This window comes from Penicillium concentricum (assembly GCF_028827145.1).
Source record: "Penicillium concentricum strain IBT 3081 chromosome Unknown utg000001l_segment0_segment0, whole genome shotgun sequence".
Taxonomy (NCBI): domain Eukaryota; kingdom Fungi; phylum Ascomycota; class Eurotiomycetes; order Eurotiales; family Aspergillaceae; genus Penicillium; species Penicillium concentricum.
In genome coordinates this window covers 6,003,150-6,017,040 of record NW_026622754.1, presented here as the reverse complement: position 1 = coordinate 6,017,040, position 13,891 = coordinate 6,003,150, and the positions used below count along the sequence as shown (strand labels likewise).

The 13,891-nt window shown below is 48.9% G+C and overlaps 4 protein-coding genes across 4 annotated transcripts; 1 reads left to right on the top strand and 3 right to left on the bottom strand.

Moving 5' to 3' along the window:
* Positions 1 to 843: 843 nt before the first annotated feature.
* On the bottom strand, positions 844 to 1,525 carry N7517_002303 (CFEM domain-containing protein; the record flags this gene model as incomplete). The annotated part of the gene is made up of 3 exons (XM_056720033.1): positions 844 to 1,193; positions 1,249 to 1,387; positions 1,445 to 1,525. The coding sequence occupies 3 exons, from the start codon at positions 1,523 to 1,525 to the stop codon at positions 844 to 846; spliced, it is 570 nt and encodes a 189-aa protein (XP_056584168.1).
* Positions 1,526 to 3,285: 1,760 nt separating this feature from the next.
* N7517_002302 (AMMECR1 domain-containing protein) lies at positions 3,286 to 4,391 on the top strand (the record flags this gene model as incomplete). Its single annotated transcript, XM_056720032.1, has 2 exons — positions 3,286 to 3,833; positions 3,926 to 4,391. 2 exons carry the CDS (start codon positions 3,286 to 3,288, stop codon positions 4,389 to 4,391), a joined length of 1,014 nt encoding a protein of 337 aa, XP_056584167.1.
* Positions 4,392 to 4,841: 450 nt separating this feature from the next.
* On the bottom strand, positions 4,842 to 6,252 carry N7517_002301 (serine/threonine-protein kinase; the record flags this gene model as incomplete). The annotated part of the gene is made up of 4 exons (XM_056720031.1): positions 6,057 to 6,252; positions 5,908 to 5,998; positions 5,515 to 5,845; positions 4,842 to 5,451 (listed from the first exon to the last, which is right to left on the bottom strand). The coding sequence occupies exons 1-4, from the start codon at positions 6,234 to 6,236 to the stop codon at positions 4,842 to 4,844; spliced, it is 1,212 nt and encodes a 403-aa protein (XP_056584166.1). The 5' UTR covers positions 6,237 to 6,252.
* Positions 6,253 to 6,856: 604 nt separating this feature from the next.
* On the bottom strand, positions 6,857 to 13,646 carry N7517_002300 (DNA polymerase epsilon catalytic subunit POL2; the record flags this gene model as incomplete). The annotated part of the gene is made up of 3 exons (XM_056720030.1): positions 6,857 to 12,792; positions 12,844 to 12,983; positions 13,039 to 13,646. The coding sequence occupies 3 exons, from the start codon at positions 13,644 to 13,646 to the stop codon at positions 6,857 to 6,859; spliced, it is 6,684 nt and encodes a 2,227-aa protein (XP_056584165.1).
* Positions 13,647 to 13,891: the final 245 nt, after the last annotated feature.

Genomic DNA, 13,891 nt, shown 5'->3' with positions numbered 1-13,891 from the left:
TCTAGCGTACTTTGCCACATTAATGTCTCGCCGAACGAGCTGGGGTCAAACATCCAAATATTTTCACATGTGCTAAATTCAATTCCGAGGCCAAAGTTCCCAGTGGGCCAGACCCTCAGACTTAAGAGTATCCCCTGGGGGTTTAGCATATGCTAGAAAGTCTAATTAATTAGGGCTTGCGGGCCAATTGAGGCGTTCGTAACTTACTCCCACATCCGGTCGGTCGATCTTATTTCGACTATCTGTTGGAGTTGATTTTTCGTCCCATCTAGCCTTGGCCCTCTCGGGGAAATGACTAGGACCATGATCGACCACCGCTATGGACAAGGAGCGTGCTTTACCGCTATCATCAGAATCAGGCCGCTCTCGTGGAAATCAACATCAGGGACAGAATCGCAATGAAGTTAAATGCCATCAGTGGCGTCCCCACAGACGACACTAATCTAATGGCTTCGGACGAAGGACTTAATTCCCCTTAGCTTCCTTTTTTTCAAAATTTTCTAGTTCACTGTTGCCGACGTTACATCTAATTTCCGGCACACCCGGCTGTAGGAGGCTGGCATAGTGGGATGATTGTATGGTGTATTGATATTTGTGACAGTACCTATTTGGTATTTTGTATATAGTCACTTGAGACTATGAATATATCTAGTGAGGAAATACGGCTTGGAATTCAAACTTCCACCATTCGATGTTTGAACGCTTTATTCTAGAATAGAAAAGGTATTTAATTAAGTGTAGCTTGAGATAGCTTAGTAGAGGCAGTGAACATAGAAGGAGGTACCAGCGCCAAATTAAGTATAGCAGTCAAAAAACCATTATGTTGTCTCTCCACACAACTCTTCAAACAAACAAGGTCATGATGGCTAACATCATAGCACTACCAACCATCTGAACAGCTCCGGGTCCCATACTAGAGGCACCGTTGAACTGTGAGGTGCTCTGAGCCGGGACCGCGTTGATCGTGGTCGAAGTTTGGGAGCTTGAGCTTGCGCTGGAGATTGACTTGAAACCACCGACCGTGGTAGAATTGGAACTTGACCCGATACCACTGACTGTGGTAGAATTGGAGCTCGTCGCTGGGGTTGGGATACTTCCTGCGGCAGTCGTTGTGGGAGCTGATGTGTCCACCGCGGGGATAGAGATCGGATGCCCAACACCGGAACACAAGGATTCAACGAGACTGGATACAGCTATAGGGCCTAGAGTTAGACCGGTTTATACGAAAGGGAATGCGACTTTTCATACCTTTTCGGTCCGTGACATCACAAGCTTTATTGATGCAGGGCACAATCTCCGCTGCGAGACCAGGCTTTTGGCAATGGCACGCGAAATCCGTAAGTTCAGAGCAGCCGTCTCCGGCAAGGGTCGTAGTAAAACAGGTAAGCTGGAAGAGAAAGAGTTAGAAACGAGACAGCAGAGATATTGAGCGGACAGGACATACAGAGCATTGTGGGATATTTGATAGTTGAGCTCTAGCGATGGCACCGGCGAAGAGCACAACAATAGCAGTAGTGAGACGCATTTTGACTAAGGTGTGGTAGAACCGAATAGATGAATAGCCTGGGATCTGGAGTATGGCGTGGAGGACAGTTAACGCGACCAAAACAACAAAGTCTGAATGCACGAGAGACTAGTCTTATATGATTCTGTTCCCAGGTTCTAGCTTCTAGCTTAGGCTAGCGGAATATACCGGTCATGAGAACATTCATTCCCCATTATTGGTCACATAAGAGTTATCTCTCATTTCTCTTCCAAAAGTACACCGTATAGTCGGCTCGATTCACTCTGGTATTTCGACTAGTGTAAACCCTGTTCTTGTTGGTCCTGCAATAATCTGAACGAATGAGATTCAATCATCGAACAAGGGTCATAGAGCTTGCACAAAGATGGTTTAGTGTGGACCTAGGACCACGCCAAGTTGAGTTTTTTATGGCCACCCCGGACTCAAATGATATTACCCGCACATGTCTTTAATTAAAGATGGACCGAGGCGGGGGATATACGGGGGGTTACGGGGTAGCCAAGAGACTGTTTACTAGAATTGGTACTCTAGTTAAGCGATGACTATTATGACTATAAGCTTTGACGAAAATGCAGGTCAGATCTAGAGAAAATCACGTATTTGGTAATCATTTTAACGGTCTTTTTTCACCCATTCTAATTATATAAATCAATTAAATAAGAGCAAGGCAAAAACGGTGCCTGAATTATATGGCGGTTGGCGCGATAGACTCCAAACCCTGCCGTACTCATTGAGGTATCTTCCTGCTTAGAAATGCCGAGACTAAACTTATCGGGGAGAGGGAGTATTAAAGCGAAGAGAGATAGTAAGTGTAACCTGATTGATTGCAGTTATAGCCCATACCTATCAGCAAACGAAGAGAGTCTAGGCTCTTGTGATACCAATTTTTACGGTACCTATAACGCATATTTGTTGGTCAATGGCGTTTTTCAACTTGGCCGCTAGTAGGGGCTGGATCGTCAATACAACACAGATTTTCCTCACCGGCTTCTCCCCGTATAACCTTGCCTTTCCCGTGGGACGTATCTTTCCCGTTTGACGGCCTCACACATTGGCCTACTGGAGTCATCCTCCACAGACTAACCCTGACAACGTCTCAGCAGTTTGGGATAGACAGACAGAAGAGACAATAGAGTGCGGGCGAGGAAAATGTCTTCTAAGAGCCGCTAGCACTATCAATCCATATGCCAATCGCGCTTTGGAGTATCGATTCAAACGAGGCCCGACAGTCAATATTTATCGAGGAGAGCTGGGAACAATTTATAGATCTATCAGATCTATTAGATCAATTGGAATCCTAATTAGGGATGCCTGATCTTAATTGGCACATCCCCCTAAGAGTGTACAAATTAGCAGTGATGTAGTAGTAATACGTAGTACATATAGAGCGCTAAGAGTATTCTTGGCGGAGCCACACAGGATTCTTACTAAGGCTAATTATACAGGCAGAATCTGAGGCGCACTGGCGGTAAAGTGTAGACCCGGTCCACGTGAACGGATACCTCTACCCTGGTTCTTCTCTCTGTATCCCTGATTTGTTTACTTTTCTTTTTTATATGCCCTTTAATTCTCGTTACTGCACAGCTTTGTACTCTCTTATCTCCAAATTTGGCTGGAGTTCCAGGCCCTAGCGATAAGGCAGTGTCTTATCGCCCCGGACTCGTGCGGAGACCACATACTTACACTTGTGTTTGAATCTGAAGCAGTGCAGTGCATCTTTAAGAACTCACTGGTGACCCAAGAGCAGAACGCCTCCCAACATGGCGAATACCGCTCAATGCTACTATTGCTTTGAGTCTCTCCTAGCATCATTCGAGAACCGCGAGCCCACCACTCTGGCAGCCGTAGAGGCCCTATGGGAACAGCACGAGCAAACTAAGAAGTTGTCAAGTCTTAAAGAGCAAACTGAAGATGAAGAAGAAGAATATGCAGCCCGACAGTCCGTAAATGAGCAGGACGAATATGACGATAGCAACCAATCGCCCCAGTCGAGTAATCAACCCAAGCAGCTGCAACTCCGCAGCGTCAGTCGTCTTCAGAGCCAATTTTCCGCCTCTTCCAGTGCAGCCACACCTTCATCATCCGCATCCACACCTTCTGCCAACTCGCTACAGTCGAGCTCAACCAATATCACCACGCCGAGTGCCGCTTCCGAGATCTCCCAGCCAAGATCACCTGATCAGCGATATCCCCTGTTCGTAACATGGAATACTGTGTCACGAAGCGGACACAAGTCTCTACGCGGGTGCATAGGCACATTCGAGGGGCAGGAACTAGCAGCGGGGTTGAAGTCCTACGCTTTGACCTCGTACGTGGTTCCCATTGAATACCCCTCTCTCGCAATACAAACAACGGTACATTCCTATCTATAGATCAGACTAACTCACACGTTTTTTTTAGGGCCTTCGATGACACCCGTTTTGCACCAATTCCCAAATCCCTCCTCCCCTCGCTATCATGCTCTCTCACCCTCCTTGGGTCCTTCGAGCCATGTACAAATGCCATGGACTGGTCTCTGGATACCCACGGCCTGCGGATCTCCTTCATCTACCGCGGCCGTCGCTATGGCGCCACATACCTCCCTGATGTCGCTGTCGAGCAGGGCTGGACCAAAGAAGAGACTGTGGAGAGCTTGATGCGCAAGGCAGGCTGGGATGGTGGTGGTGGCAGTACTGCACGGAGACTGCTGCGCGGTGCAGCTGGTGGGAACTCTAGCGTCACTAAGCCTTGGGACCAGGTCTCTGATTTCCGTACTGTCAGATATCAGGGCCTCAAGGCAAGCGCTAGTTATGCGGAGTGGCAAGAATGGCGAGAGTGGGTTCTCTCTTTAGATGATGGGGAGGAGATACTGGCAGGTGCAGATTGATTGGCATTTACTTTTAGATCGCTTTGTTTTTCGTCCCACATCTCGCGAGTTCAAGTGGGACTGATGATTATGATGACCATGATGATATTGCTTCTTTCGTTGCTTTTCTGTTAACAACTTTTCGGCATGGGTATTAATGAGGGATGGCAACGGCCAGGACATCCACGGTCATGATGAGAATTTGGTAGGCATCTTCAGCTCTATTAAGATAGCGAACAAGGATTTTAAATCGGGACTCATCCGAGAATTATTGATTATAAACACTGGCATCATTTATTGTATTTGATAATGGTGTGGTATGCAGAGACATTGAGAAGAAGCTAAGTAAAGAAAAAGTCCGAGACTAGCGAAGAGCAGCCACTGATACTCCCAACCCCGAAATTTGAACCTCCCCACGGAGGAACTCGAAACACGGAATTGACAAAAGCAAAGGACACACCTTCATGCATCCTAACGAGGAGTACGACTCCACAAACCAGCAACCATTTCCTTAACTCTCCGCTCCTGGGCCCGGATCTGCTCCTCAGTCTGCCCACGCGCATTACCACGACTATCAATCTGCATCTGACTCCCACCAGCATTAGCTGGCGCAGGCGGAGGAGCATTAGACTTCTCCTCGATAATCTCATCACCATTAACACGCTCAGGCTTAGGATCAACGCTCAGAACGCCATCCATCATGAAGCCGCCGCCCTCGCGGAGCTTGTTGATAGCCCGCACGGTGTCGATAGCACGGTGCAGCGTGCGGCGCGCATTGAAGTTCTTCTTGACCGTAGGCAGCAGATCTTCGCCCGAGCCCATCTTGCCGCTGTCGTAGGGTAGGTTGACCCATGGGTGCTGGAGAGCTTCGTGGGCTGTCATCCGTGACTGCGGGTTGACTGTCAGACAGCTATTGATGAAGTTGCGCGCTTCCTGTGATACGCCACGCCAGTACTCAGCCGGCGTGAAGGAGTAGTCTGCTGCTAGGATTGCTTGCATTTCTTCGAGATTGGAGTCCCGGTCGAAGGGCGTGTATCCGCATAGCAGGAAGTAGGTGATCACGCCAATGGCCCAGATGTCGCTAGATGGGGATGGTGGTTAGTAAAAGATAAGCAATCGCAAATCGCAATGAGAGATGACTTACACTGGCTTGCCATGGCCGCTCTTTTTGAAGATCTCCGGTGCCATGTATCCTGGCGTTCCGCAGGTTGTGGTCAGGACGTGGAACTGCTCCTCGTCCATGATCCTCGATAATCCGAAATCGGCAATCAACAGATCGGCGTTGTCTTCTGGCGTGCGGAAAAGCAGGTTCTCCGGCTTCAGATCACGGTGCACGATCCCATGGTCATGGAGATAGGCCACGGCAGAAAGCACTGCGCGCATAAGGTCTGCAGCGTCCGATTCATAGTAGCTGCCTTTGCGACAGATGCGGTCAAAGAGTTCCCCGCCCAGCGCGAGATCAGTGACAAGATATACTAGACAACATCACTCGTTAGTGAGGGTGCGATTGGAGCTATCATGGAGGGCCAAAACACACAGTTGTTCATGGTCTCAAAGTAGTCGACCAGCGTGAGGATGTTCTGGTGGCCCAGAGACACCTTCTTCAATACCGCGATCTCATTCCGGACCTGTATATTCCGGACGTCAGCCATACTCTTGTCTCGTTGTAGTTCTCCCGGCACACACCATATGCTCCCGCCCGGACATGAGACGCTTGTTGATGACCTTTGCCGCATAATAGCGACCGGTATCGATGTGTACACATTCCTTCACAACAGAGTACGAACCAGCGCCCAGTGTCTTTCCGGTCTTGTATCGGCACGGCTGGACCTTCGGCTTCTGGCCGCTCGGGGGTTGTGCCGCCATTGCGAATAAAACTAAGTGCGGGATGCGCGACGCGGATTGTGGGGGGGGATAGGAAAGTTGTGCAACGCGAAGCACGAGCGAAGGATTGAGCGCTGTGCTAGAGGGGTTCGACTTGAGGGTGTGATATATATACGCCTGCTGTTTATGTACCTGCGCAATCCAAAGTCAGCCTTGCCGTAAAGTCGTACAGAAGTCCAGCGCGAAGACACAAGGTGAGACGACGCGGGGAATACTTACAGTTGGCCGACAAGGGCCGATTACGCGTGTATGGATTTGTTGGATCTCCAACGGTCTGATGTTCGAGGGACTGTGGGGGTTCGAAGTCGAAGATCCTGGGGAATCGTTGGCGGGGCTGTTGCAAAGGGCTGAAACGGCAGATGAAACAATTGAACAGCTCAACTCCAAGAGCGCTGGCAGTCAAAATAGGATCTTGAAAGAAAATATGAAGAGGAATTAAAGGCCAAGATATAAAAAAATATCGACAGCGCGATTATTGGAGAGGCATTCTCTGCCCAGTTGGCTATTTAAGCTATGTACATATTCCGACTCAACGCCAACCCAATGCAAAACAAAGAAAAAACAGGGGGAAAATAAAAAAAAAATAAAAAAAAATTGTACATTCAAAATCGCTCCAGCACTTTCCCGACAACGTGCTCCAAAAGTTGTAGCTTGTGGAATTTGGCCACGCTCTCCAACACTTGTAGTTTCTTCTCGATCTCCTTCCGATCAACAGTCTCGGTCCATGTACCACTGCAAGAACAGTGTTCCATGAAATCACTGATCTTAAGACCACTGCACTTCGAGCACTTGATATCCTGTGTCTGCCATTCAACAATAAAGCCATGGACTTGGCCAATGAGGAATTCCTCGGTTGCCAATCGGTCGTACTCGGCATGACAGAAGGGGCATCGCCAGGGTTGGGTAGATTTGCTGGCTTCTAAGCTGGGATCAGGCAGCACATCCTCATCACGACAGAGATCCAGATCTCGAATAAGACAGCAGGAGTTGCAGGACATTTCCGGGAGCTGCAAGCTAGCACTAGGGTTCTCGAATCGGCCCTCCTTGCTGAATTCTCGGACCTCGAAAAGGGCAAGAAGCTCGCGCCGCAGCAACCGGGATTCCAGGGTTGTTGTCTTGGACAAACTCAAAACCTGCATCAGTAGTTTAGTCAACTCCAAAGATGGGTTGCGTTTGTCCTTGGGACCGACTAGTACCCCTGGCAAAACGGGGAAGGCATAGTCAGATGCAAGCTCAGGATGAAGCATCTCATCGCGTTGTCTGCGGATCAATCCCGAGATTTGCTTCTTCAATGGCTTCGAGAATCGGTCCGAGAGAATAGCAGTGACCTCGTCATCGTCTTCCTCGTTGGTCCGTCCGATGGGAATCTGTGTTGGCCGAGGCGTTGAAGACAGATCCCCATCTTGGAGTTCCGGCCGTTTCAAGCCATGCATCAGCTCGATGTACTCGACAATCCAATCATGGAAGATAGTCTGCATGGGCATTGGCAGGAACCGGCTGAGCTGCCAGTGCATCGCTGTTTCGAGATCCTGTTCGTCGGCCTCGGTGACCTCTCGACAGCCCTTGCCTCCGTAGTTGTATTCATCATACCAAACGAGATAGTCCCAGTACTCCTTGATCTCTAGATCGATGAAGTGGAATGAAGGGTTGGCGCGAATTGACTTGAGGACATACTGACTGTAGGCGTAGGCGTTGCCAACCTCGGTCTTGGTCGTTTGGAGGAGGAGGCGTGTAGGGCTGGCAAAGATGACATGCGAGCCCACACGTCTGAACTCTGCCATCAATCTCTGGAATGACTTCCGTGACAGTAATCGCACGTAGTTGTGCAGAGACCGATCATACAAACAGGACACGGGGCTTTCCACCCATCGGATCAGATGCTGCACCATAATATCGGCCATGTTGTTCCCTCCACAGGCCTCTGTCCACCAGTGTTTGACCATCTCTCGGAGAACGACAACACCGGCAGAGGCAAACGCTTTCTCTGAATAGAAAACACCAGTATCTTCACCGTCCCCAGAAGCCAGTAGCGTATCATTGCCTTCCATTTCGTTGATGATAGAAGATGTCAGAATTGTGTTGATCGACAGGTTGCGAACCTCAAGTTCAATGCACACTGTGGAGTAAGCACCTGGCACATTGACAGATGGCATGTTGACCTTGTCCAAGGCACCTAGGATGTCATCCCTTTCGTAGCCCGCGTGATCAGGACGCGGCCCGGAAGACCACCAGAGCACAACATTATTTTGTTGAAGCCGTCTGGCGTACGAGATATCGATGAGGTATCGAGGATCCTCACTTTCCAGGTTGCAAAGCGGAACATCGCCGAACCGAGCAAGCATAGTCAAATGTTGAATCCAAGAAGACAGGTATAGATAGCGCGTGACTAGACGTCTTGCAACGAATGCCTGCCAGCCTAGTGGGGGAAGTTCCATATCCGATGCTTCGGGCTTCACGGACAGGATTGGATACTCCTTCAAGATCGGAATGTCATGACACAGGCGGTCTTTTTGTTGGGATTGAATGACAAGCACGGCAGGCTGACTCTCATCATTTCGAATCTTTCTGATCAGATCACCAACCTCAAGGTGAGCCTTCCTTCGCGTCATCACCTGGGTAGTTTTGAAATGAATCTTGTCCTGGTATTCGAACGCATGCTGCGACTCATCACCCGATGCGGCTTGCATCTTGCGTGTGAGAAGCTCGGTGTAGATTTTATCGACGTTGGGAAGACCCTGGACATCTCTTGTGCGGTTGAGAACGATGATGTGCGCCTCACTCTCGGCTGTCGAGAATATTGCGAAGATTTGTCTGTCTCCAGAGACAATGTGATATAAATAGTGGAACACCAGTGACGAGTCCATCAGATAGGGCTGCTCAGAAGATGTGTGAAGTAATGTTGAAAGGTCGAAGCCCTTGTCCAAGCCGTCACCTAGGACACCGCGTTGCTCCTCATCGAATGTACAATGGCTTCCTAGCTTGAGCACCGCTCGAGTGCTCAGCGGGATGTTTCCTTCGTAAACACCCTCAACGCTAGGATGCTGGAAGAGAATATCCATCTTGTCGGCTTCTTCTAGATATTTCTCTTCCGACAAAGACAGCTTGAACAAGTAAACCGAGGGATGGCCGTTGGGTAGGGTATGGTTGACCTTCTCGACTTCACAGTCTGGCACGTCAATGTCCGGCAAAGAGTCCCGTTTCAAGTTCAAGAAAAATTGCCGTGGAACCCGAACGCTGAGGGCATGGATCTTTTGGTCAATCAGTACAAAAGCTCGCACAACTCCCGGAACGCCCGTCTCGCAAAGCTGCAGGACCTGCCATGTGCTGATGTACAGCATTTGAGCTTGATTGCGGAAGAAGTTACTCAATGAATCTGAGGCAACGTTGGTCCGTTCGCCAAACAGCTGACGACGGCGAAGCCGTGCTTGCTTTTGGATCTTCCATTTTTGCTTCTGATACTTGAGGAATCCTTCGTAGTTTTCTGACATCGATGGCATAATTGCTGGCAAGCTAGCGAAGGGGTCGAGAGCTGTCTTTGAAGCATTTTCTGGGTGTTTTCTCTTCTGGGAAAGCTTGTTGTTGGGCGATTTCAATTTTTGAGTCGAGCCCGCGATTGCTTCGTCTAGATCGCCAGCATGCTGAACCCGATGATCTAGGATATTGGCGTTTGTCGACGAAAGCGGCGTCTTCTCAGACTTGGTGAATAGATCAGTCATCTTCTTCTGCTTGAACCTGTCTTCCTTCGTGTTGATCCGACGTTGTAACCAATCGGGGTGTGCAACCCGGGGCACTGGGTTTGGAAGCTTCTGAAGCGCAGCTGGAATGGTGATCAATTTCTGGATCACGGATCCCAAACGCTCTAGGTAATAGTCCCAATCGATCACAGCTCGGGGATCCATGTCGCCAGGATCTTCTTTTAGCCATTTGCGCAAGAAGAATCGCTTGATGTTCTCTTCAGCTGAAAATATAGCCACAGGAATGGCTCGTTCAGTGACAGGTGTATTTCGTGGGCGTGATGAGATGATGTATTTGCAGTTGAGGCCTTTGTCTTTGATCATCTGTTCACCCAAGAACTCTGCCAGGCGTTTTGCCGTCGTGATGGATGTGGACTTTTGAGAGCCGTACTCTTCAAGAGTTTTTGACATGCTTCGATTTTCCGAAATGAGATCGACCAGCTCTTCATCGGCCAGTGTCGTTCCGTGTTCGTATAGAACGTCCAACCACCGGTCTGCAACTCGGGCTACAGCGGCGTAGGTCTCGGCAAGATTAGAGCCCTCTAAGAAGAATTTGAAGAGCTGTGTCTGGAAGATCTTAATCAACTTCAGCTCTCCTCTTCGCTTGACTTCGAATCCCTTGAGTTCAGCTAGGGAGCCATCGTGATTGAAGACTGCGTATCGTTTCTTCAGGTTCTTGTCTTCCTCCTTCGACGTTGGCAAAATCATTGCCCTGTATGGTCCATCCACTTCGAAGAAGATGGAATTTTCGCTGTGGGTCTCGTACTTGAAGGTTTTCGGATCAACAAGCGCCTGGTACTGGTGGTTGGTGTATCTTGCGTGGACGAGGTGGTTAAGCATGACACAAGGATATGAGATACCCAACTTCTTCCCGTTCTTCAGGGTGAAGGAGAAATTATCGGGGAATCCTCCTGGAAGCATACACCAGATACCATCGGTATCCAATTCCAGGGGACGACCGATGCGTTCGACAAGCTCTCTCGCCATCTGAATAATGTGAGCGCCTGTCAGACAGGTCACACCGGCCATTTCCATGGAATACCACCGAGAGCCCTTTCGCATCACATATCCGTAGAAACTGTTGAGAATGACCTTGTGTGCAAGCTGAAGAGAATCGTACAGAATAATCATCTTCTTCGCCTCCTCGATCTCAGCGGCTGAACCGCCCGACGACTGCAAACCATCGGCTTTGTTCTTCCAGGATTTTTGCTTGCCCTTAAAATCGTATCGTCTGTCACGGAAGTCTCTGACAGTATCGACATAGAAGGGATTTTCTCTCTGGCAAATGATAGCCTCCCGCTCCATCGTCTTGCTGTCGTGAATCTTGTGATAAATCTTCTTGCTGTAATCCTGTAGCCGTTTCTTGACCACTCCAGCTTGCTCTTCGGTGCTCAATTCACCGAAGGATCTCATTGGGGAGTTTGGGTACCTGCCCGGGAAACGTTCATTTCCTGTGGCACGTCGGATCATGTTGTATTCATCACGTTTGGCAGGCAAGAATTCACCTCGCCATGCCCAAGGCATGCGTCTATCGCAGGTTTTTCCAGGTCGGTTGAAGTCGCAGGCGGCACAATTCGACTCATCAATCAACGAGTCTGGTTGCAATCGGTTGGTGATCATGATGTTGGGATACATGGAAGCGACGTCCAAATGGTAAATGTAAGGCACCTCGTTCCGGACTGGATTGTTCTTAAGATCGAGCAAACGTTCCACGATTTGTGCCCTGACCTCATCATAGTTCACGACATCATCCATGGACTTCTTTTCTTCGACCTCAATACTAAACTTGAGGGCGTGATCGAGATCCTTGAGAAGCTCATCAATCGCAGTAGGATCAACGCTGAAATGTGTAGGGATATCACTTCGGAAGACACCAGCTTCAATACTTTCAACATGGCCGCCGACGTAAGTCTCTGACTCAAGAAGATGGCCTTCATAAAAGGCTTCTGGAGGATTCTTGTGTTTGTTGGGCAAGACAATCTCATGTTGGTAGGCTTGAACCATGAGAAGCATTTCACACAAAGTTCCAGTTCCCTTCCGCAACGTTTCGTCGGCGTTAAGGGGAATGATTGTGCAGAGCGAGAAGATGAACGGGTGGACATATTTCATGTACAGGTAATAGGTTGCAACAGCATCGGAAACCGAGTATTCGGCTAATGTCTGTGGCCTTTCACTGGCATACGGTGTCATAAGCTCTGGGTCAAGTTCATCAGGGTCGTAACCAAGCTTTGCCACAGTCACGGCTTTCAAACCACGACTTCCTTGAGGGAGGTAACTGTCACGGCTGACCCAGGAGAAACAATCCATATGCACACAGTTGTCGGCTTGATAAATGTCTTCGCTGTTTTTCCGGAAGCCAATTTCCATATACATGTCAAGCCCCAAAATACTGGCTCTTGTCTCCACAAACGGCCAATCGAAGAAGTCACCGTTGTATGTCGCAATAACGGTAGGCTTGGAAATTTTGACGTGCTCGAAAAATCGCTCAAGGAGTGCTCTTTCATTGGGTTCATTGAAGATAATGAAGGGTCCGTTGTATTCTGGTTTGGGGGTGTACTCGAAATCGTGGATGTCCTCAGAAACAATCTCTCTGTTGGTAATTAGGAACCCTTGCCCATCAATCATGTATGAAATCATCATAATCTGATCCATCGTGGCGTCGGGAAATTTCAGCGGTAACTTCGTACACTCGATATCAAAAGCGAGAACGACAGGATCGGCACGCTGAAGCCGATCTTCCAAGCAGGTCAGCGATATCACACCATGGTCTGCCTGAACATTGTACCATTTTCCAATCCGGATGTCTGCGATGCGTCAGTTATAAGCCCTCACCGGGAGACACAGAAAATACCGACCTTTATCAATGCAGACCCGGACATGGTATGGCACGTCGTATTCTCGAATATCAACAATAAAATCACTCGCTTGTAGGTTGCCATTAGGTCGTTGCTCATTAATTATTTCGTCGTCAAAAAGGTCGATACCAGCAGTCGCGCTATGAAGACCATGAATTAGCCCAATATTCAGATAGAATCATATGCAGAACAAACCTAGTCATCTCAACATATGCGTCCATCGCACTCTCATTTTTCTTGTTCTTCTCTGCGAGAGGAAGGAGAGTCTTCCTAACCTCTAAAAGATTGCTCACATTGGCGAAGCTGAGCTTGATGTAGGTCTTCCGGTAGCCGAGGAGGTGATTTGGGAGGTTGAGATCTTCTTTCTCGAGTCGCTTGAATTTTTTTATCATGCCCTCAAAGGTTCGGCGACACCACTCTTCTACCTCCGTCTCGTAGCCTTTTTTGACTGAAATCAAGAAATAAGGATCGTATTCCACGGTGGCTTTGAAACTTCCTCCGTCGTCCTGCAGAAAGTAATAATCCACGCCCGCTCGACCTCCAGGCACGTCCGGGTCCTCAATCGATGTGCTGTGCATGTTGACCAGCCAGCCGGCCCTTGTCTCGCCAGACTCGAATCGTGGGAAGCCGAGAGTCTCATCGATGCTGTTGGCCAACCGGATGGCCTCGAATTTCTCATCTTGGGAGGTTGCCTCGGTCGAGCGTAAGGAGTTGAATTGGACCGTTTTGGAGCGTCGAGGATTCGAGGATGCAGCACCAGATCGGAACTTGTTTCCATACTTGCTGGGCTTTCGTGGAGGCATTGTGACGCTTCGCCCGGTTGGGCTTGTTAAAGTACCTCTTTCAAAGGGCGGGACCAGTGTAGAACATGAAATGCGCACTTGGTGAATTTCAGATCAAACAAAACAAAGAGAGAAGAATTTGCAGATAGGCGCAAATATATTGAAATCTGGTTCTGGGGCTAATTGTGCCTCTAGGAGGGTCCAGCAATGGCCTACAATCTGCTATAATCAAATGGATTTCGATAGTCCCGACGCGTTCGCGTACC